Source organism: Oncorhynchus clarkii, chromosome 29 (genome assembly GCF_045791955.1).
Source record: "Oncorhynchus clarkii lewisi isolate Uvic-CL-2024 chromosome 29, UVic_Ocla_1.0, whole genome shotgun sequence".
Lineage (NCBI taxonomy): Eukaryota > Metazoa > Chordata > Actinopteri > Salmoniformes > Salmonidae > Oncorhynchus > Oncorhynchus clarkii.
Window position 1 is genome coordinate 27,766,798 of NC_092175.1, and position 25,526 is coordinate 27,792,323.

Sequence of the window (25,526 nt, forward strand, 5' to 3'; positions counted from 1 at the left end):
CATAGTCCAATGTTGTATGCGTGCAGATGGAAATTGGAGCGAGCAAGCCTGCGCATCTGGATGGCAAGGTAGTTTATGGCACTTTGCAAAATAATAGATAAACGCCCACTATCCAAAATTATCCTTTCAAGGTAGCCTATTGGTAGGAATTTACACTGATAATCTGGACAATCGGTGCATATTCATTTGGAGAGTGGGTGGACAGTGGCCTTATCATCATGCAATGTCCCGTATTGCTGGACACGTTTCGAACCAGAAACCTACATGTGGCCGCTGATACACTTTAAACGCAAGACTAGAGAGGCCGACACATTGTATCCCCTCACACATTCCAACTACTGTGAGTGTTGTCTCTGGTTGATTGTTTTTGTTGTTGAAGTTTTTCCTTAGGTGTTTGCCCAAGTCACGCTATAGCTGTGCACACTGAGGGATTTAGTGAACTTCGTTCGCACTCTTTGTCTAACTCGATTCCCCGTCCCTTCTTTTTTCGGGGGTAAAACGACAGTAGAGAGCCAAGGAGCAGGAATGGCTTTCGCGTTTTGGGACGGCTGTAATGGTTTGGGATTTATTTTGATTTTTCTTGTGGATTTACTGGGAATAACTGCAAGTAACATGGAACCTATTTATTGGAATACATTGAACAAGAGGTAAGTGGTTAAACTTTAATTTCATATAGGCTTGCATACCGTACTTTAGATTTGTCATACATTTTCCCCAAAAACACATTGCTGTCCGATTATGACTGACTGAATAGATAATGCAAAGGACACCGTTCCTTGACTGCCGATCAAAGCATGAAGAACTGTAGGTTATATTGGTGACATTGCATGCAGTCCGGCAGAGTGGCATTTGAAGACAGATATTAAACGCTTTACAATTACCACCTCATGGGGACCATACCTTTAGGACACTGAATGATTATTCTGTGAGCTTCGATTTCAGGTCTCGAATTACATGGGTTCACTCAATATCCAACTGTAGACTAGGCTAGCCTAGGCCTAGTTGTTGCTGGTGGAGATGAGTGGTGGTGTGGATACTGACTTCGTTGGAGAGGATTACGGTCGAGGAAGGAGTTTACTGGCAACCGGTCCTATTCAACAGATCGGTGTTAAATATAGACCAGTGTAAAACCACAGCATACCCTTTCTGTCCATAGAGAGCAAGGAGATGGCAATGGGGTTGTTATGCGAGGGAATGCCTGTTTTTGGCAGACTGCTATTATGTCAGGGTTGCGTGAGAGAGGGGGTGGTCTTCACGCATGATTGCACCCTCATAAAAGGTCGCGTGCGTGTAGTCCGCTCGTTCGTTCCTCGATCCCCTCCCGCCTGTGCAAACTCATGCTAAGGTTGGAATCCACCCGAAATGGACACTATGAAAGCCAGTGAGAACCTGGCCTGGATTTGTCCCACACTGTTCAAGCAAGTTTGAGCTATTATCAAAGCTCAGACTCTCACATATTCTGGTAAGCATGCGGTAATTCTGCATCAATTCATTTTAAGGTGTTGGGGGTTTAATCCAATGCAAGTAGGGGTGTCCAGGTCATTCTCAATTGGCAACAAAATAGGAATTTCAACAGCTTAAATGCATGGATTTGGTGAACATTGAGATATAAGAGATAAAATATTTTTCAGGAAACTTGCACCTTCACACCTGCCACAGCAGACACTTCCAGTACTCAATTACAATAGCTACTGTGGGTCTCTCTACAATAGAGCACATACATCTACAGTGTATTGCCAAAAACTACCATACCACTCAACAACTTCAACAACACACACACACACACACACACAGAGAGAGAGAGAGACACTTAACAGTAATTAGAATCCATAGAGCAGCTTTAAGTGGTAGTCCACTTTCTCTGTGTTGTCTGTTGCTGTTTCTTTTGTCTAGTCTCCATTCTCATCCTGTCCTGGTTGTTAAGTGTAAAAGTAAACAATTGTTTTATTAGTAATTTCACAGGCTTTTTCACCTCACCTGATAATTCTTTGTTAACCATGTTTAACCTTTTCACTGTTTGTATTTCACCTGTTATAATCTGTGCAAGTAAATACAACTAATTAGAATGTATAGATCAGCTAGAAGGGAATACAGTCTCTGTGCTCAACCCACCTCTGTTCTCTTTCCATCTGCCCTCTGTCACTTTCTCTGTTTTGTCTGTTACTGTCTCATGTAGGGTTGGGCGGTTATTTTATATATATACTGAACAAAAATATAAACGCAACATGCATCAATTTCAACGATTTTATGGAGGTACAGTTCATAAGGAACTCAGTCAATTGAAATAAATCCATTAGGCCCTAATCTATGGATTTCACATGACTGGCAGGAGGCCAGCCATGGCTGGGCCTGGGAGGGCATCGGCGCACCCACTTGGGAGCCAGGACTAACCAATCAGAATGAGTTTTTCCCCACAAAAGGGCTTTATTACTGACAGAAATACCCCTTAGTTTCATCAGCTGTCCGGGTGGCTGGTCTCAGATGATCCCGCAGGTGGAGAAGTCGGGTGTGGAGGTCGTAGGCTGGTGTCGTTACACGTGGGCTGCGGTTGTGAGGCCGGTTGGACCTACTGCCAAATTCTGTAAAATGACGTTGGAGGCGGCTTATGGTAGAGAAATTAACATTCAATTCTGTGGCAACAGCTCTGGTGGACATTCCTGCAGTCAGCATGCCAATTGCAAACTCCCTCAACATTGAGACATCTGTGGCATTGTGTTGTTGTGTGACAGAATTGCACTCTTAAATGTGCAAATTGCACAATTTAAGGGTGGCCTTTTATTGTCCCCAGCACCTGTGTAATGATCATGCTGTTTAATAAGTTCTTGATATGCCGCACATGTCAGGTGGATGGATTATCTTGGAAAAGGAGAAATGCCCACTAACAAAGATGTTAACAAATTTGTGCACAAAATTTGAGAGAAATAAGCTTTTTGTGCGAATGGCACATTTCTGAGATCTTTTATTTCAGCTCAGGAAACATTGGGACCAAGAATTTACATATTGTGTTTATATTTTTTATTCAGTGTGTGTGTATACTATTTTTTTAAGCATTTTTTTACGCACGAAACCATTTAGGCAACATGGATCTAGATCCAGGAGGGTATTGAATGTCTCTAATCTGGGTACCTGTCTTTTTAGCTAACATGCCTCTCGATGTCACTGCCAAAGAGACTGGCCTTAAGGCAATCTCAACGTTCAATATGCAGCTGGTTTTACGGCGGAGTTGCTCATTGGTTGTTGGAAATAACATTTATTTTCCATGACAACATGTGGAACCTCAAATAGAATTATAAAGTCAAAAACAAACATTTAGCTTTTAGATAGACAAGTAGTTTTATTTTTAGAAAATCTTTTTGAGGTTGGAATTACAGGATCTATTTAGTTTGAGAATTTAGTGAGTTAGCAACTTTTGACAGACTGGTTTTGTCTGGACAAACCAAAACCACATACCAATGTGTTCTGTGGAGAAAAGGTTCCTGTATTTGGATAATTATTTTGATTGGAGTATAGCTTTTTGGGCCCCCCGAGTGGCGCAGCGGTCGAAGGCACTGCATCTCATCTCTTGTCTGGTGTCCCTCCATCAAATTCTACTCTCCTGTTGCTGTCTCTGTCTTGTCTGGTGTCCCTCCATCATATCCTACTCTCCTGTTGCTGTCTCTGTCTTGTCTGGTGTCCCTCCATCATATCCTACTCTTCTGTTGCTGTCTCTGTCTTGTCTGGTGTCCCTCCATCATATCCTACTCTTCTGTTGCTGTCTTGTCTGGTGTCCCTCCATCATATCCTACTCTCCTGTTGCTGTCTCTGTCTTGTCTGGTGTCCCTCCATCATATCCTACTCTCCTGTTGCTGTCTCTGTCTTGTCTGGTGTCCCTCCATCATATCCTACTCTTCTGTTGCTGTCTCTGTCTTGTCTGGTGTCCCTCCATCATATCCTACTCTCCTGTTGCTGTCTCTGTCTTGTCTGGTGTCCCTCCATCATATCCTACTCTTCTGTTGCTGTCTCTGTCTGGTGTCCCTCCATCATATCCTACTCTTCTGTTGCTGTTGCTGTCTTGTCTGGTGTCCCTCCATCATATCCTACTCTTCTGTTGCTGTCTCTGTCTTGTCTGGTGTCCCTCCATCATATCCTACTATCCTGTTGCTGTCTCTGTCTTGTCTGTGTGGTGGGTGGGTGTGAGTGAGTGTGTGTGTGTGGGGTTAGGGACTGCAGGGGTCTTCTGACATCTAAAGCCGAGTCGTGTATGCTTGGTAAATGACTGTAAACAGTTCTGAGTGCAGTCTGTCATCGCTCCAGGGGAAGTTGTTGTACAACTCTCCCCCTCAAATGGGCATTAAAAATTCATCCTTCACAGGCTGCTCAATATTTAATGAATCGTCTGCTAATTGGCTGAGGATAAAAGCCTGCTTAACTGGGCTAAGCGTTTCAGATTAAAACATTTTAAAGATTGGGAAAAGAAAGGAAATACCGATACAGTGTCAGGAGACTGAGCTCTCTGCATCTTCACATGTTCATCCTTATTACCCCCTTACACTGCCTTATATAGCCAGAGTGTTACATCCCCAGGTTAGGAGTGCGTGTGATTTGTGTATGAGAAAGGAGTAGGTGTGTGTTTATTGGCTTGTGTATTTTTTGTGTTTGTGCATGTTGTTCCCAGGGGTGTGGGTATCGTTGTTGTTGGTCTGTGTGTGTGTGTATTCCCAATCAGTCACTCAGCATCTGACTCAGTTGGGGTGTTCAGGGGCGAGCAAGATGAAAGATCATTGTGTGAGCAAACACTTGAGTTGAGAGAGAATCAATGTGGTCGAGCGAGCAGAGGATGGGTCCCGCAAGCGCAGGCCAGCGTGGTGCACGCAAATTGAAATTGAGAGCTTGCGAGTATGACTTTGAGCGAACAGAACTACATTGTCGCACGCAATAAATTAATTGGAGAGCAGGGATTTTTATTCCACTGACTACATGTCAAGACTCAAATGACTGCACTTACAAATACGCTGCATCCCCACACGGATGTCTCCTCCCCATTTAACCCCAATTTTCCAGTTTGCTGTCCAAAATCCACCTTGCGCTCTGAACTTCATTCTATCGTTTTATAACAGGAAAATTCTACCCAATGAACATAGCGTGTAGCAGTCTACTGAAACACAATTGGTCATGTTTTTGGATCAATCACGAATGCTCTAACGGATTTTTGAGTTTCCATAAGGTTAGGGTTAAACGTGCTACACATAGGATTTATTTTTATTTTTGCATTGTAATTTCAGAAAATGTGCATAATATAACTGCAGTAATAATGGAGTGATAGTACTACTTACCCGCCAGTGTTGTGATTTGCTGATATTTGCCTATTGATTTCTCCCCCCTGAGCAGCATCAAAATGGGTTCTGACTTTGTGGGTTCTGATGGGTTCTGACTTCTAATGGAAATTGCTTTGTCATTTCCAAAACCGCTTTTTGAAGCTGGTGGACCCAAACCAAAATGTTTGGTTTTGGTCCACCAGCTTTAAACAGCTGTAAAAATGATTATTTAAAAAAATAAAATGAAAAAATACTTTACAGCGATTTAGATGATACAATAATTCCCTACAATATTCAGTGCTTGATCTCTCACAAAATCTGACTTTGAGCAAACAGTGTAGAGTTTTTGCAACCAGGAAATGACAGAGCGATTCCACTAGATAACACAGCCATAAAGTCAAAACAGCTTTCCCATTTTGACAACAGATGCCACTCTGGTGGGAGAAATCAATAGGCAAATATCACAGCCAATCACAACACTGGCAGATAAGTTATATTGTTAAACACTACAGTTCCAATATTACTGCAGATATATTATTGAAATTTTTGGAAATTAGAATGCACAAATGAATTTAAAAAAAATTGTAACACCTTTATGTTTAGGTTTAAAATCAGATAAAATAGGCAGGGTTAATGACTTTGGCTGTGGTAACTAGTGACCACCTATTTTTGAGCACAGAAGAGGAAAGGGTGAACGATGGCTGTCAATAAAGAGGTAAGTTTGATCGTTTTTCAGTAGAGAAACTAAAAAATAAACTAGCTTAGCTAATCAACTATCATTTCAAAATTGAAGTAGGTAGTTATTTGGTATTCTGTTTTAAAAGCAGGTTATTAGGTTAACGATAGTAGGTAGGAAGCTAACTAGCTAACCATCTAGCTAACGTTTAACTGTGGTTTAACCAAAGATGGTTTTGTTTTCTATACCGTCTCTGGTTTAACTAAGAGCATTGTAAGTCAACAAGGGATTTAGTAGAGGAAGAGGACTTGGGAGAATAGTATGACTGGGAAGGAGTGGCAGAAGAGTGGGGAGAGGCATGGTGTGAACAGACCACTGAAGTATAAGAACAGACAGTGAAGACTCACGGTGCAAGAGGGCTATGATTGAGGAGGGGAAGTCGAGAGGTCAGGCCCCGAACCAAATAATAGCTAATATTGTAAAACGCTAAGCGCATACTTTCAAATTATTGAATAGATTTGATCACTTTTAATCTGTCAGTTTTTGTGCAGTTACAATAAATGGGAATGGCGTCAAAAACAATTATCTCTCCATACCTTTTTCCATGCAGGTCCACTGTCACTAATATGTGGTGGTGAAGTCCCAATGGGCACAGACGTCAATTCAACGTCTATTCCACGTTGGTTCAGCGTCATTTAATTGAAATGACGTGGAAACAACATTGATTAAACCAGTGTGTGCCAAGTGGGGTTGTTCTTTGCTCAGCTGACAGACCAGAGATACAGGAGCCCATTCGGTTCCAAGTTGCTTACCTTGGCTCTCCTCTACGTACAGCACTCTGGGGACTTCCAGCAGGTAACTATGACATCCACTAATCACTCCCGTAACTTAATCATTAATGGTACTGAGACTTCCTCAAATTTCTTTGAAACTGTATGATGGAATTGTGCATAGGACATTTGTCACATAGATAGGATGATGACCAGATGGTTCTATCCGGAGGATGGGTATACTGAATGTACAGTGCCTTGCGAAAGTATTCGGCCCCCTTGAACTTTGCGACCTTTTGCCACATTTCAGGCTTCAAACATAAAGATATTAAACTGTATTTTTTTGTGAAGAATCAACAACAAGTGGGACACAGTCATGAAGTGGAACGACATTTATTGGATATTTCAAACTTTTTTAACAAATCAAAAACTGAAAGATTGGGCGTGCAAAATTATTCAGCCCCCTTAAGTTAATACTTTGTAGCGCCACCTTTTGCTGCGATTACAGCTGTAAGTCGCTTGGGGTATGTCTCTATCAGTTTTGCACATCGAGAAACTGACATTTTTTCCCATTCCTCCTTGCAAAACAGCTCGAGCTCAGTGAGGTTGGATGGAGAGCATTTGTGAACAGCAGTTTTCAGTTCTTTCCACAGATTCTCGATTGGATTCGGGTCTGGACTTTGACTTGGCCATTCTAACACCTGGATATGTTTATTTTTGAACCATTCCATTGTAGATTTTGCTTTATGTTTTGGATCATTGTCTTGTTGGACGACAAATCTCTGTCCCAGTCTCAGGTCTTTTGCAGACTCCATCAGGTTTTCTTCCAGAATGGTCCTGTATTTGGCTCCATCCATCTTCCCATCAATTTTAACCATCTTCCCTTTCCCTGCTGAAGAAAAGCAGGCCCAAACCATGATGCTGCCACCACCATGTTTGACAGTGGGGATGGCGTGTTCAGGGTGATGCGCTGTGTTGCTTTTACGCCAAACATAACGTTTTGCATTGTTGCCAAAATGTTAAATTTTGGTTTCATCTGACCAGAGCACCTTCTTCCACATGTTTGGTGTGTCTCCCAGGTGGCTTGTGGCAAACTTTAAACAACACTTTTTATGGATATCTTTAAGAAATGGCTTTCTTCTTGCCACTCTTCCATAAAGGCCAGATTTGTGCAATATACGACTGATTGTTGTCCTATGGACAGAGTCTCCCACCTCAGCTGTAGATCTCTGCAGTTCATCCAGAGTGATCATGGGCCTCTTGGCTGCATCTCTGATCAGTCTTCTCCGTGTATGAGCTGAAAGTTTAGAGGGACGGCCAGGTCTTGGTAGATTTGCAGTGGTCTGATACTCCTTCCATTTCAATATTATCGCTTGCACAGTGCTCCTTGGGATGTTTAAAGCTTGGGAAATCTTTTTGTATCCAAATCCGGCTTTAAACTTCTTCACAACAGTATCTCGGACCTGCCTGGTGTGTTCCTTGTTCTTCATGATGCTCTCTGCGCTTTTGACGGACCTCTGAGACTATCACAGTGCAGGTGCATTTATACGGAGACTTGATTACACACAGGTGGATTGTATTTATCATCATTAGTCATTTAGGTCAACATTGGATCATTCAGAGATCCTCACTGAACTTCTGGAGAGAGTTTGCTGCACTGAAAGTAAAGGGGCTGAATAATTTTGCACGCCCAATTTTTCAGTTTTTGATTTGTTAAAAAAGTTTGAAATATCCAATAAATGTCGTTCCACTTCATGATTGTGTCCCACTTGTTGTTGATTCTTCACAAAAAAATACAGTTTTATATCTTTATGTTTGAAGCCTGAAATGTGGCAAAAGGTCGCAAAGTTCAAGGGGGCGGAATACTTTCGCAAGGCACTGTATATGATAGTCACTGCTAAATAATATATGTAGTGTAAATAAGGGATAAAGTGAACCTATAGGAGGATAGCTTTCTACGAGGAGGGTTGGGAATGAAATGACAGCAGGCTGTTCAATACTGAGCCATACTGACTGACGTGTCGTGGATTGGTACAGTTTGGCCCAATCCAGTCCCGAATCACTTATTTGGCAAAATTATTATCCATAGTTGCCTCTTTTGATAGCCACAGCAGTCATAAAATGGACTGTTGCCTTGAGCTCCAATTGAACTCTGTCTATGACATTTCCCAACCTCTTATTTTATTTTCTCTCTCACTCCAGTTGTTCTCAGGAGACGGGTCAGTGTGCGTAGAGAGAACATGTTTGACCAGGAGGAGTCAGGCTTCTACTTCATCACCCTGGATCACTACACCAACGAGGCAGAGGACATCAACTTTGGACCAGTGAGTCACCAACTCATCTTATGCCTTACACAACATTAGGAACACCTGCTCTTTCCATGACAAACATTTGAAGTCGGAAGTTTACATACACTTAGGTTGGAGTCATTAAAACTAGTTTTTCAACCACTCCACAAATTTCTTGTTAACAAACTATAGTTTTGGCAAGTTGGTTAGGACATCTACTTTGTGCATGACACAAGTCATTTTTCCAACAATTGTTTACAGACAGATTATTTCACTTATAATAACGGTATCATAATTCCAGTTGGTCAGAAGTTTACATACACTAAGTTGACTGTGCCTTTAAACAGCTTGGAAAATTCCAGAAAATGATGTCATGGCTGTAGAAGCTTCTGATTGGCTAATTGACATAATTTTAGTCAATTATGGAGGTGTACCTGTGGATGTATTTCAAGGCTTACCTTCAAACTCGGTGCCTCTTTGCTTGACATCATGGGAAAATCAAAAGAAATGAGCTAAGACCTCAGAACGAAATATTGTATTGCAATTTCCAAAAGCCTGAAGGTACCACGTTCATCTGTACAAAGAATAGTACGCAAGTATAAACACCATGGGACCGCGCAGCTGTCAAACCATTCAGGAAGGAGACGCGTTCAGTCTCCTAGAGATGAACGTACTTTGGTGCGAAAAGTGCAAATCAATCCCAGAACAACAGTAAAGGACCTTGTGAAGATGCTGGAGGAAATGGGTACAAAAGTATCTATATCCACAGTAAAACAAGTACTATATCGCCATAACCTGAAAGGTCGCTCAGCAAGGAAGAAGCCACTGCTCGAAAACCGCCATAAAAAAAGCCAGACTATGTTTTGCAACTGCACATGGGGACAAAGATCGTACTTTTTGGAGAAATGTCCTCTGGTCTGATGAAACAAAAATAGAACTAGTTGGTCATAATGAGCATCGTTATGTTTGGAGGAAAAAGGGTGAGGCTTGCAAGCCGAAGAACACCATCCTAACCGTGAAGCACGGGGATGGCAGCATCATGTTGTTGGGGTGCTTTGCTGCAGGAGGGACTGGTGCATTTCACAAAATAGATGCCATCATGAGGTAGGAAAATTGTGGATATATTGAAGCAACATCTCAAGACATCTGTCAGGAAGTTAAAGCTTGGTCGCAAATGGGTCTTCCAAATGGACAATGACCCCAAGCATACTTCCAAAGTTGTGGCAAAATGGCTTAAGTACAACAAAGTCAAGGTATTGGAGTGGCCATCAGAAAGCCCTGACCTCAATCCTGTAGAAAATGTGTTTGCAGAACTGAAAAACGTGTGTGAGCAAGGAGGCCTACAAACCTGACTCAGTTATACCAGCTCTGTCAGGAGGAATGGGCCAAAATTCACCCAGCTTATTGTGGGAAGGCTACCCAAAAAGTTTGACCCAAATTAAACAATTTAAAGGCAATGCTACCAAATACTAATATAGTGTATGTAAACTTCTGACCCACTGGGAATGTGATGAAAGAAATAAAAGCTGAAATAAATCATTCTCTCTACTATTATTCTGACATTTCACATTCTTAAAATAAAGTGGTGATCCTAACTGACCTAAGACAGGGAATTTTTACTAGGATTAAATGTCAGGAATTGTGAAAAACTGAGTTTAAATGTATTTGGCTAAGGTGTATGTAAACTTCAGACTTCAACTGTATACTGACCAGGTGAAAGCTATGATCCCTTGTTGATGTCGCTTATTAAATCCACTTCAATCAGTGTAGATGAAGAGGAGACAGGTTAAAGAAGGATTTTTAAGCCTTGAGACAATTGAGACATTTATTTTATTTTTAGTTCACCTTTTATTTAACCAGGTAGGCCAGTTGAGAACATGTTCTCATTTACAACTTCAACCTGGCCAAGATAAAGCATAGCAGTGCAACAAAAACAACACAGAGTTACAAATGGGATAAACACACTTACAGTCAATAACACAATAGAAAAGTTTATGTACGGTGTGTGCAAACTTCAGAGAACTTCAGAGACATGGATTGTGTATGTGTGCCATTGAGGGTGAATGGGCAAGACAAAAGATTTGAATGCTTTTTAATGGGGTATGGTAGTAGGTGCCAGGTGCACCATTTTAGTGTAAGAACTGCAACGCTGCTGGGTTTTTCACACTCAACAGCTTCCTGTGTGTATCAAGAATTGTCCACCACCCAAAAAACATCCAGTCAACTGTGGGAAGCATTGGATTAAACATGAGCCAGCATCCCTGCGGAACACTTCGACACCTTGTAGAGTCCATGTCTCGACGAATTGAGGCTGTTCTGAGGGCAAAAGGAGGGGCAACTCAATATTAGGAAGGTGTTCCTAATGTTCTAAAACCCCATTGGAAGAGACGACCCAAGGGTTCCTCGCCTCAGATCTCCTCCAATGGCTCTTCAGAAGGATGCGAGTAGAGAGGAAGTGAGGAGTTGAGCAGGGATGGATGAGGACAGAGCTCATGTCATTGTTTTAGGTAGAATCTTATGTTGAATGATACATGTATTATCTGTTTGCACTTATCTTTGTTCTTGTCCTCTTTTCACAGATGGCCCTGGCTTGCTGATAACATCTGATCTAATGAGACTCCCGATGCGATTTGACTCCTGTATTACTGACTGGATTCAATAAAACTTAATTTGAGATTCTGTAATTGATAGACAATGGTAGTTTGCAATCAGACAATTACTATAAAACAAATCTGTTTTCCTCAGTTCAATGTTTGGTGAATGCATGGCATTGTTTTGTTCTCAGTCCTCCTTTTGAATGCTGTGTGTACTGATTCAGTTCTAAATGACCTTTGAGTCCATCCTCGCCTCTTCCATTACTGCAATGGATTGTCCGGTCTGCTGAGAGGGTCATTGGCTACCACCTGCTCTCCATCGCGGTACTGCATAACTCCAAGGCATGGAAGCATGCAGTAAAGATCATCGCTGACCTCTTCCACCCCCTCTGGCAAACGGTTCAGGTCAATCACGATCAAAATCTCCCACCACCTGAACCATTTCTTCCCCCTGCGCTGTGGCCCTCACCAACCGGCCACCTGGTTCACAATGATCCTTTTATCCGCATGGACTTTGCACTATTCATCCGACTATGCTGTGTATAATGTCTTCATATTATGTTTATCATCTGTCTCTATATTCTGTTTATTGTGGTAGCACCATTTCACAGTTTGAGGAAGCACATATTCACCATAAAAATGCACATTTATAATAAAGCATTCTGTGCATCTAGCATTGCATTTGCAGACGTATGTAAAATAGCCTACTAATCCTAATGTGATGAGTAGATAGTCATAATTTAGGCTAATAATATAACAAAAACTACTGTTCAATGCGTGGCGTATAGTAGGCTTAGGCTTTATCAGATACATTTCTTCTCTTGTTTTCATAAACAAATTTCATGCAATTCTACTACACTTGATATGAGACATTAGAACAATATTTTTTAAGACAAAAAAATACAGGGTAGTATAGGCCTATAGGCTACTACTGACACTGACAAACAGATCAATAAAAACAACCTTGTCTGCAACCAATCTAATCTACAGTAGGCCTATGAAAAAGGGAAACCAATTTTACAGGCCTACCGTTTGGAAAGCAAATACCTACTGCTGAAAAGAATGCTAATCTGTCTGTAGAGGTTTAAAAAAATATTCTCAACCGCTTTTGAGCGATTTTGGTTGAACAGCACTGTTTTTCAAAGTAGCTTATCTTGAGATATTGGCAAGAGCGCATTGGCCATCACCGGTGAGTAGCCTATGCTTCATCTTCATCATTGGGTGAGTCAGTGTCACTAGAACGTTTATTTTGTAGCCTAAAATAACACCTACGTGAGAATGCTATTCATTGACTACAGTTCAGCGTTCAACACCGTAGTGCCCTCAAAGCTCATCACTAAGCTAAGGACCCTGGGACTAAACACCTCCCTCTGCAACTGGATCCTAGACTTTCTGACAGGCTGCCCCCAAGTGGTAAGGGTAGGTAACAACACATCTGCCTCGCTGATCCCCTCAGGGGTGCGTGCTCTGTCCCCTCCTGTACTACCTGTTCACCCATGACTGCATGGCCAGGCACGACTCCCAACGGCATTATTAAGTTTGCCGACGACACAACAGTGGTAGGCCTGATCACCTACAACGATGAAACAGCCTATATGGAGGAGGTCAGAGACCTGGCCGTGTGGTGCCAGGATAACAACCTATCCCTCAATGTGATCAAGACAAAGGAGATGATTGTGGACTACGGAAAAAGGAAGACTGAGCATGCCCCCATTCTCATCGACGGGGCTGTAGTGGAGCAGGTTGGGAGCGTCAAGTTCCTTGGTGTCCACATCACCAACAAACTATCATGGTCCAAACTAGGGTTGCAAAGGGTCAGACATTTTCCACAGGAAGTTAAGCCCGGGAATTTGGGGAATTTTGCTTAAATTCATCAAAAACTTTAGCTTATAACAGTGAACATTTTTGTGGGATACACATAAGACAATTCTAGGTCTTGTGGAATAAACTCCCCAATTCAATGGAATTGCAACCCTCTGCATGCACAGTGCATTCTAACACCACATGTCCAGTGCACTCTTCCATCACATGTACAGCTGATTCTCAAGATCTTGCACACTAATGAGATGCTTTTGAGCCCACACTTCTACACTGTCTGAGCCAAGGACTACAAGCTTTCTGGTAAGTTTTGATTACAATACTGGGTGGGGTGAATATATTTTATACGACATATATTACTTTTTGTTAACTAGTAAATAGTAGCCTACAGCAAAGTGTGTTTAAATCATTTCTAAGTTGTTAACAATTTCTGCTAGTTAGTTTTTGATACCATGTGGGTTTTAGCTTGCTTGAGCCTGCTAACTGAGGAGTGTTAATTCACCTGTTTGCATACGTTTCATTTTAATATATTTATCTTACAAAGGAGTTGTTTAATCTAACTGCTTAACTATTTATCTGTACATGGAATTGTATTCTGTTTTTTTCTTTAAATTTTTTCTTCTTCTAATCTTTACAGGAAAATGCCACGGCTACCCAAGTCATAGACTGTTCTCTCTGCTACCGCACGGGAAGAGGTACCGGAGTACCAAGTCTATGCCGAAAAGGCTTCTTAACAGCTTCTACCCCCAAGCCATAAGACTCCTGAACAGCTAATAAAATGTCTACCCAGACAATTTGCATTGTCCCCCCACCCACCCCGTCTTTTACACTGCTGCTACTCTCTGTTTATTATCTGTGCATAGTCACTTTAACTCTAACTACATATGTAACAGTATAACTTTAGACCGTCCCCTCGCCCATACCCGGGCGCGAACCAGGGACCCTCTGCACACGTCAACAACAGTCACCCACGAAGCATCGCTCCACAAAAGCAGCGGCCCTTGCAGAGCAACCACTACTTCAAGGTCTAAGAGCAAGTGACGTTACCGATTGAAACGCTATTTATCGCGCACCGCTAACTAAGCTAGCCGTTTCACATCCGTTACACATGTACTCAATTACCTCGACTAACCTGTGTCACCACACATTGACTCTGTGCCGGTACCCCCTGTATATAGCCTTGCTACTGTTATTTTACTGCTGCTCTTTAATTATTTGTTATTTATATTTTACATTTTTTACTTATCTATTTTTTACTTAACACTTATTTTTCTTAAAACTGCATTGTTGGTTAAGGGCTTGTTAGTAAGCATTTCACTGTTGTATTTGGCACATGTGACAAATACAATTTGATTTGATTTATACTATATACACTGAGTGTACAAAACATTAATAACAACTTCCTAATATTAAGTTAAATATATATTTTCACACAATACCACCTGACAAAGTGGAAAGATGTTTTTTTTTAAATACAGAAATATCTCATTCACACCCCTGAGTCAAAACATGTTAGAATCACCTTTGGCAGCGATTACAGCAGTGACTCTATCTGGGTAAATCTTTAAGAGCTTTGCACACCTGGATTGTACAATATCTTATTATTTTTAGAATTCTTCATGCTCTGCCAAGTTGGTTGTTGATCATTGCTAGACAGCCATTTTCAAATCTTGCCATAGGTTTTCAAGACGATTTAAGTCAAACTGTATCTAGGCCACTCGGGAACATTCAACGTCGTCTTGGTAAGCAACTCCAGTGTAGATTTAGTCTTGTGTTTTAGGTTGTTGTTCCCTGCTGAAGGGTAATTTGTCACCCAGTGTATGTTGGAAAGCAGACTGCACCAGGTTTCCTCTAGGATTTTGCCTGTGCTTAGCTATATTCCATTTATTTGTATCCTAAAAAAAACTCCCTAGTCCTTGCCGATGACAAGAATACCCTTAACATGATGCAGCCACCACCATGCTTGAAAATATGAAGAGTGGTACTCAAACATAACATTTTGTATTTCTGGACATAAAGTTAATTTATTTCCCACATTTTTTACAGTTTTACTTTAGTGCATTATTGCAAACAGGATGCATGTTTTGTAATACTTTTATTCTGTACAAGCTTGCTTCTTTTCACTCTGACATTTCGGGTAGTATCGTGGAGTAACTACAATGTTGTTGATCCATCCTTAGTTTTTTCCTATCACAGCCATTAAACTCTGAAACTGTTTTAAAGCACCTTTCCTAACTCAGTTGCCAGAGAGGAAAGAAACTGCTCAGGGATGTCACCATGAGACCAATGTTGACTGTATCTTTGTAGTGACTGGGTGTATTGATACACCATACAAAGTGTAATTAATAACTTCACCAGGCTCAAAGGGATATTCAATGTCTGCTATTTTTTTTAAACCCATCTACCAATAGGTTCCCCTTTTTGCGAGGCATTGGAAAACGCCCCTGGTCTTTGTTTTAATCTGTGTTTGAAATTCACTGCTTGACACAGGGACCTTACATACAGTATACAGTTGAAGTCTGAAGTTTATATACACCTTAGCCAAATACATTGAAACTCAGTTTTTCACAATTCCTGACATTTAATCCTAGTAGAAATTCCTTGTCTTAGGTCAGTTAGGATCATCACTTTATTTTAAGAATGTGAAATGTCAGAATAATAGTAGAAATAATGATTTATTTCAGCTTTTATTTCTTTCATCACATTCCCAGTGGGTCAAAAGTTTAAATACATGTGTACTCAATTAGTATTTGCTAGCGATGCCTTTAAATTGTTTAACTTGGGACAAACGTTTCGGGTAGCCTTCCGCAAGCTTCCCACAATAAGTTGGGTGAATTTTGGCCCATTCTGCCTGACAGAACTGGTATAACTGAGTCAGGTTTCTGGACCTCCTTGCTCGCACACGCTTTTTCAGTTCTGCCCACAAATCTTCTATTGGATTGAGGTCAGAGCTTTGTGATGGCCACTCCAATACCCTGACATTGCCATTTTGCTACAACTTTGGAAGTATGCTTGGGGTCATTGTCCATTTGGAAGACCCATTTGCGACAAGCTTTAACTTCCTGACTGATGTCTTGATATGTTGCTTCAATATATCTTCATAATAGTTTTCCTCCCTTCCTCCCTCATCTATTTTGTGAAGTGCACCAGTCCCTCCTTCAGCAAAGCACCCCCACAACAAGATGCTGCCACCCCCGTGCTTCACGGTTGGGATGGTGTTCTTCAGCTTGCAAGCCTCCCCATTTTTCCTCCAAACATAACGATGCTCATTATGGCCAAACAGTTCTATTTTTGTTTCATCAGACCAGAGGACATTTCTCCAAAAAATACGATCTTTGTCCCGATGTGCAGTTGCAAACCGTGGCTTTTTTATGGCAGTTTTCGAGCAGTGGCTTCTTCCTTGCTGAGCGGCCTTTCAGGTTTTGTCGATTTAGGACTCATTTTACTGTGGATATAGATACTTTTGTACCTGAGCCACATGGGGTGGGTGCCGGAGCTAGCGGTCGAGCAGCGGAGAGGGCCAGAGCCTGTGTGGGAGTCGATAGAGGAAGGTAATGAGAGATACCGGAAAGAGGTTTTGTCAAGGAGTATGCTGCAGCGCAGGCGCGCTGAAGAGCGCCTTCTCAGCCTGGCACCATCTGTGCCAGCTCTACACACCAAGTCTCCAGTGCGCCTCCACAGCCCAGTACGTCCTGTGCTAGCTCCCCACCATTCACCGTGCGGTGGTTGTCATCTGTTCGGTACCAGTTGTGCCGGCTCCACGCACCAGGTCTCCAGTACATCTCCCCAGTCCGGTACATCATGTGCCTGCTACCACCTGTGCCGGCTCCACGCACTAGGACTCCAGTGTGCCTTCCCAGTCCAGTACGTCCTGTGTCTCCTCCTCACACTTGCCCTGAAGTGAGTATCACCAGTCCGGTGCCACCTGTGCCGGCTCTACTCACCAGGCTTCCGGCGACGGTCCCCAGTCCAGAGCTTCCGGCGACGGTCCCCAGTCCAGAACTTCCGGCGACGACTCACAGTCACTCAGTGTTTGCTCATGCAATATGATGTTTCATCTTGCTCGTGTGCACCATCTCGCGGCAGTTCAACTTTGGAATTGGATTTGAATCCATTGTTTACACATCCAGTGGTGAGGAACAATCCACCCTGTCCTATACTCCTGTGACACCCGGGCCTGGCTCCACTTGTGCCACCTCAGTTTAAGTTTTATGTCTCTATATAAAAATAGCCAAATGAAAATGATTGAATGACAATATCTCCACTGCGCCGTATCAGCACTATAGACAGAGCGCACGGCGGAGTGTGTGTTTGTGTGTTGGGGACTATGGAAAGCCACTGGGTGGTTACGTATCTCCTTTGTTTTTCCATAACAAGCGCAGGAAAACGCTGCTTATCTGTGGTCGGACTGGTAGGCTACATGAATAGCGTTGTAGGCTATGTGAATAGCACTGTAGGCTACATGAATAACGTTAAAGGCTATGTGAATAACGTTGTAGGCTACTTGAATAACGTTGTAGGCTACGTGAATAACGAGATATATGCCGCCGCCTGTAATATTGGATTTGGATTTATAAGGATGGGGTCAAGTTAAGTTTAGCCTGCAGTTAAAGCTGCTTCACTCACACCCCACCACTACAAAGTTTAGTTAGCTGTAAAAGGTGTTAGTGTTATTAGCGCTAACCAGCTAATATGCCACTGCCTCGATGCGCCGCCAGGATAATGGCTCAACAGCCCAATCCACCCCGACTATCCTTGACAATCTTGGAACAGAGGAGCCAGCCCAGGTTTGTAGTCACAAGTTTTCTGTCTAAAAAGTTAATTTAATAGCAACCAGTTTATAGGAAGAGAGTGGCTGGAATACTCAGTTACTGCAGATGCTGCATTTTAGTTCCCATGTGGAAAGTTCTGTGTTGGGTCCAGTGCTAACACAGACGAGGCCTTCACCCAAGCTGGGTATTCTAACTGGAAGCATGCTATTGATAGAAGCGAAGGAGTCGCTAGAAACGCATGAAGCAAGGAGCTTTTGAAATGCACTGCACTGTGGAAAGAAAAAGAAGTTGTATTCGGCTGCATTCACATATGTAACAGTATAGCTTCCGTCCCTCTCCTCGCCCCAACCTGGGCTCGAACCACGGACCCTCTGAACACATCCCAACTGACACCTATGAAGCATCATTACCCATCGCTCCACAAAAGCCGCGGCCCTGGCAGAGCAAGGGGAACCACTACTTCAAGGTCTCAAAGCGAGTGACATCACTGATTGAAACGCTATTAGCGCGCGCCACCACTAACTAGCTAGCCATTTCACATCGGTTACACATAGGCAGTTTGTAATAGGGGAATTACCCTATCTATCTTGTAGCCTATAATCATTACCAAAATGGCCTTGCTTTAGGGTGTAGGGCGCTGTCCATTGAGCTGACACAGTGCAGTGGAGATGGGTTGCAGATTTCGCACCAACTTGTCACTTCCAAAACACTCAGCATTTTAACTTTATGTTTATTATGGTATATAATTCCAATGCAAGAACCCCCCAAAAGTGTGTCCCTCACTGATTTCAACTGTCCCATTAGTCACTTTATCCTGGGGCCAGGTTTGGTGACACCTCCCTCTCTGACAGCTGTGTGTGTGTGTGTGTGTGTGTGTGTGTGTGTGCGTGCGTGCGTGCGTGCGTGCGTGCGTGCCTGCCTGTGTGTTTTCCAGTCTAAATATTTAACAGATAAATAGTTTAGATTGGGGAGATTAAACAGTGTCAAATGAAGAGGGGCAATGGAAAGTGCTGTCTGTATATGGGCAAACTTGCAGTGAAATGCTGCTTGTGAGACAAGACTAAAGTTTTCCATAGTCTTGTGAAAGTGACTTTGGAAAAAGCACCAATTGGGCTGTACCACTTGACCTCGGATTAGGGGTGTGCGAGTAAGGGAGGATAATCCTACACAACACAACACACACCCAGCCCTCTTGTGGAGTGCTCCACTGTCAGTCAGACAACAAAGCAGTCTGTGAGGGGATTACTCTCTCTCTTTCGCTCTCCTCTCTCTCCTTCCCTCTGTCATCTCTTCATTAGTGGATTCACCCTTTCATCACTTACTCAGTAGCTCGATCTCTCCATGTATCCTCTTTTTTCCCTATCAACCAACCTATCTCGTCCTTCATCGCGTTCCGTTGAAATGTGAGCAAATTTGTGGGGAATGTTACCACTGTTGGTACCTGAGATCAGGGACAGCGACAGAGCTATCTGGAACTGATTTATTATTAACACATGACCAGTGAGAATGTTACCAGTCAGAAAAGGGACTAGTGGTGGAAGCTGCATTTGGAGTGTTGATTGGGATTCTTGGCAGAAGACTAATCTGCTGAAATCTCTTCAGTAATCCAATGGTTTCATTAAATCTTGCCTAAGGATATGGACAGGAATCAGTTAAAGGGTGCATGACATAAAGGACTTTTCTCCCTTTCACATGTTTTGTACGGGTATGGCTTACCTCCACACACTAACATTTGCTTTCTTCATTTTACACACCCTCGTAGCTACCTGCCAGTATTATTTTCAAATCCCCTTTCACCGTCCTTCTCATTTTTAATTTTCTGTTTCAAAGGTGCTTCCCTGGCAGGCCTTCAAAGCCTTGGCAGAGCATGAGAGCGTGCTGTGGAGAATGGAGTAATTTCAGTCTTAAGATTGCACTGATGATGGTTTCACTGTGAGGTGGTGGGGGGGTGTCTGACGATGTTCCCTCCAATATGAAATTAATTCTCAAAACAGTGCATCACTATAGTAAAAACACATGCTTGGCTTTAACCTTGTTTTTTGTGCTTGTTTGATCTGAATTCTCTTCCAAACCTTTTCGCTCATTTTCCCTCCCATCTCTCTCCCTCATAAGTCCCTGTTTTTCTCTATCCCTGCCTTCTCTCTCCGTCTCTGCCTGCACCTCCCTCTCTTTCGTAAAGGTTAAGTGGGATAAATAATATTTTCTGTATGCCTCGCAGAGCGTTATGGGTAATTGGGGGACCATTGAATGGAGAACAAGGTCCAAGAGCCATGTCAGCAATAAGAAAAAACATAAACAAACTAATCTGGCAAATGACATGTAGCTGTTTTAACAAACCAGACAGATTTCCCTTTCAAAATCCACCTAATTGAAACCAACTCGCTCTCTAGCCCTGTCTCTTTCTTTGTCTCTGACTTTGGATATTCAATATCTCCATCTTTCTGCTTCAAATACACACACTTCTTCTCTCTTATGAAACTTTTTAATAAAAATATTACAAAGAATGGAAACCTAGATGTTCCCTTGTGTGCTGGTATGTGTGAGGGAGACAGGAATGAAGAAGGCAAAGTGAAAGAAGGAGGGGGAGAAGGGAGTTGAGGGAGGCGAGAAGGGTCTAGGGAGTTCTCTCTCTCCTCGGGACTCTCCGACTTTCTTCTTGCACTCATCCGCCAAACAAAGAGAAGGGGTATTTGTAGTCTGCTCATCTCTAATCAACCATGTGATTTGGGTTTGATGAGCCTTTTCATGTGTGGTTAGAGTCCGGGGCCTCAGTGTGCGTGTCTACCTCTCACAGGCTGATACAACTGAGAGTAAGACAAACGCAGCTCCACTCCACAACGTTTAGAAAATGTCAACTTTCTGACCTCAGTGGCCTCAACCTCAGTTGTAAGAAACCAACCTTAGAGTGGAATGCCGTTGTTGTGTCTGAGCTCCGGTTGTGTCATGGTTGGTCTATGTTAAGGGCATCGTCTGATGGGGACTGAGTCATGAGGTAGGATTGTGGGTGCTATATCTCAGTCCTTAACTCATTAAATAACACAGATAAAGCTTCACACAACACTCACAAAATACTTCAGATAAAGCAGCACTCACTTATCAGGTCTGGGTGAAGGCTCCAGGAAGGGCACGCTAGTAGCATTTCACCAAACGGCTGTTTTATGGGACTGACGCCACAGAGTTCACATTTATACACCTTTCTAGACCTGAAAATGATGTGTTAACCAACAGAGTCTTCCCAGCTCCGATTGCACTCAATTACGGTGTGTGTACAGTCGTTTTTACACTGCTGCTGCTCGCTGTTTATTATCTATGCATAGTCACTTTACCCCTACCTACATGTACAAATTACCTTGACTAACCTGTTCCCCGCACATTGACTAGGTACCGGTAACCCCTGTATATAGCCTCATTATTGTTATTTTGTGTTAATTTTTATTTATTTTACTTTAGTCTATTTAGGAAACATTTTCGGAACTATATTTTCTTAAAACTGCGTTCTTGGTTAAGGGCTTGTAAGTAAACATTTCATTGTTGTATTCGGCGCATGTGACAAATACTATTTGATTTGATTTATTGGCATGTAATTAACTATGGTGTGAAACCCTAAGAACTGTGTATAAAATGCTTTTCAAGTTTAAATTTTTGTTGTCACAGAGAGCAATTGGTTTTGCAGCAAAGGAGCATAAAAAACAGTGATCACATCAAATGGATCACAGTGACAGTGAATACAATGAGCTGGCCCATCAAGTCATAGGGCTGACAGCCATCAATACACATTTATACAGCAGGCACACTAGTGATCATCATACAACTGTAAACAAGCCAAAGCTGCTTAATTATTATTTACTAGGCAAGTCAGTTAAGAACAAATTCTTATTTACAATGACAGGCTACCCCAGCCAAACCCGGACGACACTGGGCCAATTGTGCACCACCCTATGGCACTCCCAATCACTGCAGGATGTGATACAGCCTGGATTTGAAGTGACGACTGTAGTGACGAGTCTTGCACTGAGATGCAGTACCTTATAACACTGCGCCACTCAGGAGCCGAAAGTAAATGCTCTGTGCATTCTTAGATCATTTCGCCAACAACATATCAACAATGTGCTGACAAAAACAAAAAAGCATTGTCAACATCACCTTCATCATCCTCATCAACAACATATTACCATTGTCTTCCTCAACATCCTCATCCCTATCCTTCCCTGTATTGAAAAGGGAAATGGCTATAGGGGTGAAGGAGTGCTTGTACCTCAGTGGCGGTCAGTAAGATGAGGGAGGACGCTATTTTTTTTAAATTAGCATGGCCTTATTTCTATTACAGCATATTGGATGACTGTCATTCATATTCCATTCACTCAGCTCAATGTAACATCACTAGGTTTAGCCTACTACATGATATTCAAACGTTCCCTATACCCATCATGAGGTTGCTACAACCTAGCCTATGAATGAAAGTTTACAACGGACACTACTGTTCAAAAGTTTGGGGTCACTTAGAAATGTCCTTCTTTTTGAAATAAAAGTACATTTTTTGTCCATTAAAATAACATCAAATTGATAAGAAATACTGTGTAGACATGGTTAATGTTGTAAATGACTATTGTAGCTGGAAATGGCAGATTTTTTATGGAATAGGCGTACAGAGGCCCATTATCAGCAACCATCACTCCTGTGTTCCAATGGCACGTTGTGTTAGCTAATCCAAGTTTATCATTTTAAAAGGCTAATTGATCATTAGAAAACCCCTTTGCAATTATGTTAACACAGCTGAAAACTGTTGTCCTGATTAAAGAAGCAATAGAACTGTCCTTCTTTAGACTAGTTGAGTATCTGGAGCATCAGCATTTGTGGGTTCGATTACAGGCTCAAAATGGCTAGAAACAAAGACCTTTCTTCTGAAACTCATCAGTCTATTCTTGTTCTAAGAAATGGCTATTCCATGTGAGAAATTGCCAAGAAACTAAAGATCTCGTACAACGATGTGTACTACTCCCTTCACAGAACAGTGCAAACTGGCTCTAACCAGAATATAAAGAGGAGTGGGAGACCCCGGTGCACAACTGAGCAAGAGGACAAGTACATTAGAGTGTCTAGTTTGAGAAACAGGCGCATCTCAAGTCCTCAACTGGCAGCTTCATTAAATAGTACCCGCAAAACACCAGTCTCAACGTCAACAGTGAAGAGGCGACTCCGGGATGCTGGTTTTCTAGGCAGAGTTGTCAATAAAAATAAAATATTAAGATTGGCAAAAGAACACAGAGGAAATCTGCCTAGAAGGCCAGCATCCCGGAGTCCAAACCTTTGAACGGTAGTGTTATCAGGAATCAAGGTAAGACCCAAGTGCAGACTGTGTTGAAGTAACGATGTTTATTAAACCAACAGGGGCAGGCAAACGATAGGTCAAGGCAGGCAGGGGTCGAATATCCAGAGTAGTGGGGCCAAGGTACAGGACGGCAGGCAGGCTCAGGGACAGGCAGCGTGGTCAGGCAGGCGGGTATGGGGTCAGGACAGGCAAGGGTCAAAACCAGGTGGATGAGGAAAAAGAGAGACTGGAGAAAAATAGAAGCTGAGACAAAACACTGGTTGACTTGAACAAACAAGACAAACTGGCACAGACAGACAGAAAACACAGGTGTAAATACCCAGGGGATAAGTGGGTAATATGGGCAACACCTGGAGGGGGTGGAGACAAGCATAAGGACAGGTGAAACAGATCAGGGCGTGACAATTTTAACTGTACAGGTTGAGAGAAATTTGAGTAATTAAGGTGACAGACATTGACACATTCAATACCTGCTTGCACAATCTTGCCTGCATCTAGTTGATCTAGGGTGTAATTATTAGTTGCAAATTAGAGTTTGTATTGGACACATTCAGGTATTCACATTCGTTCAATTTGCTTCCATTTAAGAAACGTTTTTCAACAGAATCGGCAGAATGAATACACCCCTGATAACATGCAAACACAGTTCACTTTCATAGCAGCCACATGTAAACAGCACGATCCCTTTGATCGTTGGATAATTCCTTCTCGCATCTATGTGCTCTCCTCCTCTCACCTTTTCCATTTGCCAAAAAACAGTTCCAAGCCAAACCTTCATATCATAACCACTAACTGCTACACACAGCCTACATCGTTGTCACCATATTAGCTAACATCAAGTCAACATAGTTCTAGTAGCTAACGCATTAGTAAACCCACTACAATCATGCAGTACAATGTATAGTTAGCAAACAGTTTAGCATTTACACCGGCGGGCCCCAGTGGCAATAAATGTATAAAACCAAAAGCTTACCTTGACTTGGAAGAGTTCTGGTGTTGGATAACCATAGCTAGCTAGCTAACATAGCATCCATCTCTGTTTGAGCCAGGTGTTTGAGTAGGCTAAAATAGGTAGCTGCATTCATTTGGAAAGAAACTGAAAGTGAATAAAATATGAAATATAGCTAGCTCACTCTCTTTCTCTCTCTTGCTTATCCTTAATTTTTAATCAATCATTTTGTTCAAAACTGTTCAACTATTGTCTTCTCTTTGAGCCAGCTACTCACCACATTTTATGCACTGCAGTGCTAGCTAGCTGTAGCTTATGCTTTCAGTGCTAGATTAATTCTCTGATCCTTTGATTGGGTGGACAACATGTCAGTTCATGCTGCAAGAGCTCTGATAGTTTGGAGGATGTCCTCCGGAAGTTGTCATCATTTCTGTGTACATCTATGGAAAGGGGTGAGAACCACGAGCCTCCTAGGTTTTGTGTTGAAGGAGGGAAACTAGCTGTGCTCCGGCTACACCATGGCGCTACCCTACAGAATGCTATTGAAACTACTGCAGACCTTCATTACAAAACAGTGCGTTTTAATAGATGATTTGGTGACGTGAATATATTTAGTATAGTTTTATCTAAAAATGACAACTTTTTAAAAATGTTTCACTATTTTTATGAAACTCACTTAGGAGGATGTTTCTCCCCTTCCTCTGAGGAGGAGCCTCCACTGTTGTACCTGTTAGTCTTAACAATGGGGAATCTAAACCAGGAGCCAGAGGGTAGGACCTGAAACTAATAGTGACCTGGAATTCACCACTTGTCTGCTGTACAGATCAGACATACTACTCTGCTGGACGTCTGTGATCTGACTGCCCACTTTCACTATTCTAGCTTGTTTTGTTTAATGGCTGGCCTTGTTACTGGCTGGCCTGTAAACCATTCAAATGCTAAACCATGTTCCACCTCATGCCAGTGAAAACCGTGGTCTAATGAACCAGGCCACCTACTAACGTGTTCACACTGGGTGGGCAGATGGGCTGAGGCT

The 25,526-nt window shown here is 42.3% G+C and overlaps 1 protein-coding gene across 1 annotated transcript in view; it reads left to right on the forward strand.

Annotated features, from left to right (window-relative positions):
- The first annotated feature begins 205 nt into the window (after nt 1–205).
- The window catches only part of LOC139388733 (ephrin-B2-like), a 61,548-nt gene continuing 36,227 nt past the window's right edge, over nt 206–25,526 (forward strand). Inside the window, exons 1-2 of the mRNA XM_071135605.1 lie at nt 206–340; nt 506–647. Of these exons, the coding sequence (XP_070991706.1) occupies nt 265–340; nt 506–647 (218 nt within the window). The 5' untranslated portion in view covers nt 206–264. The remainder of the gene's footprint in view (nt 341–505; nt 648–25,526) is intronic.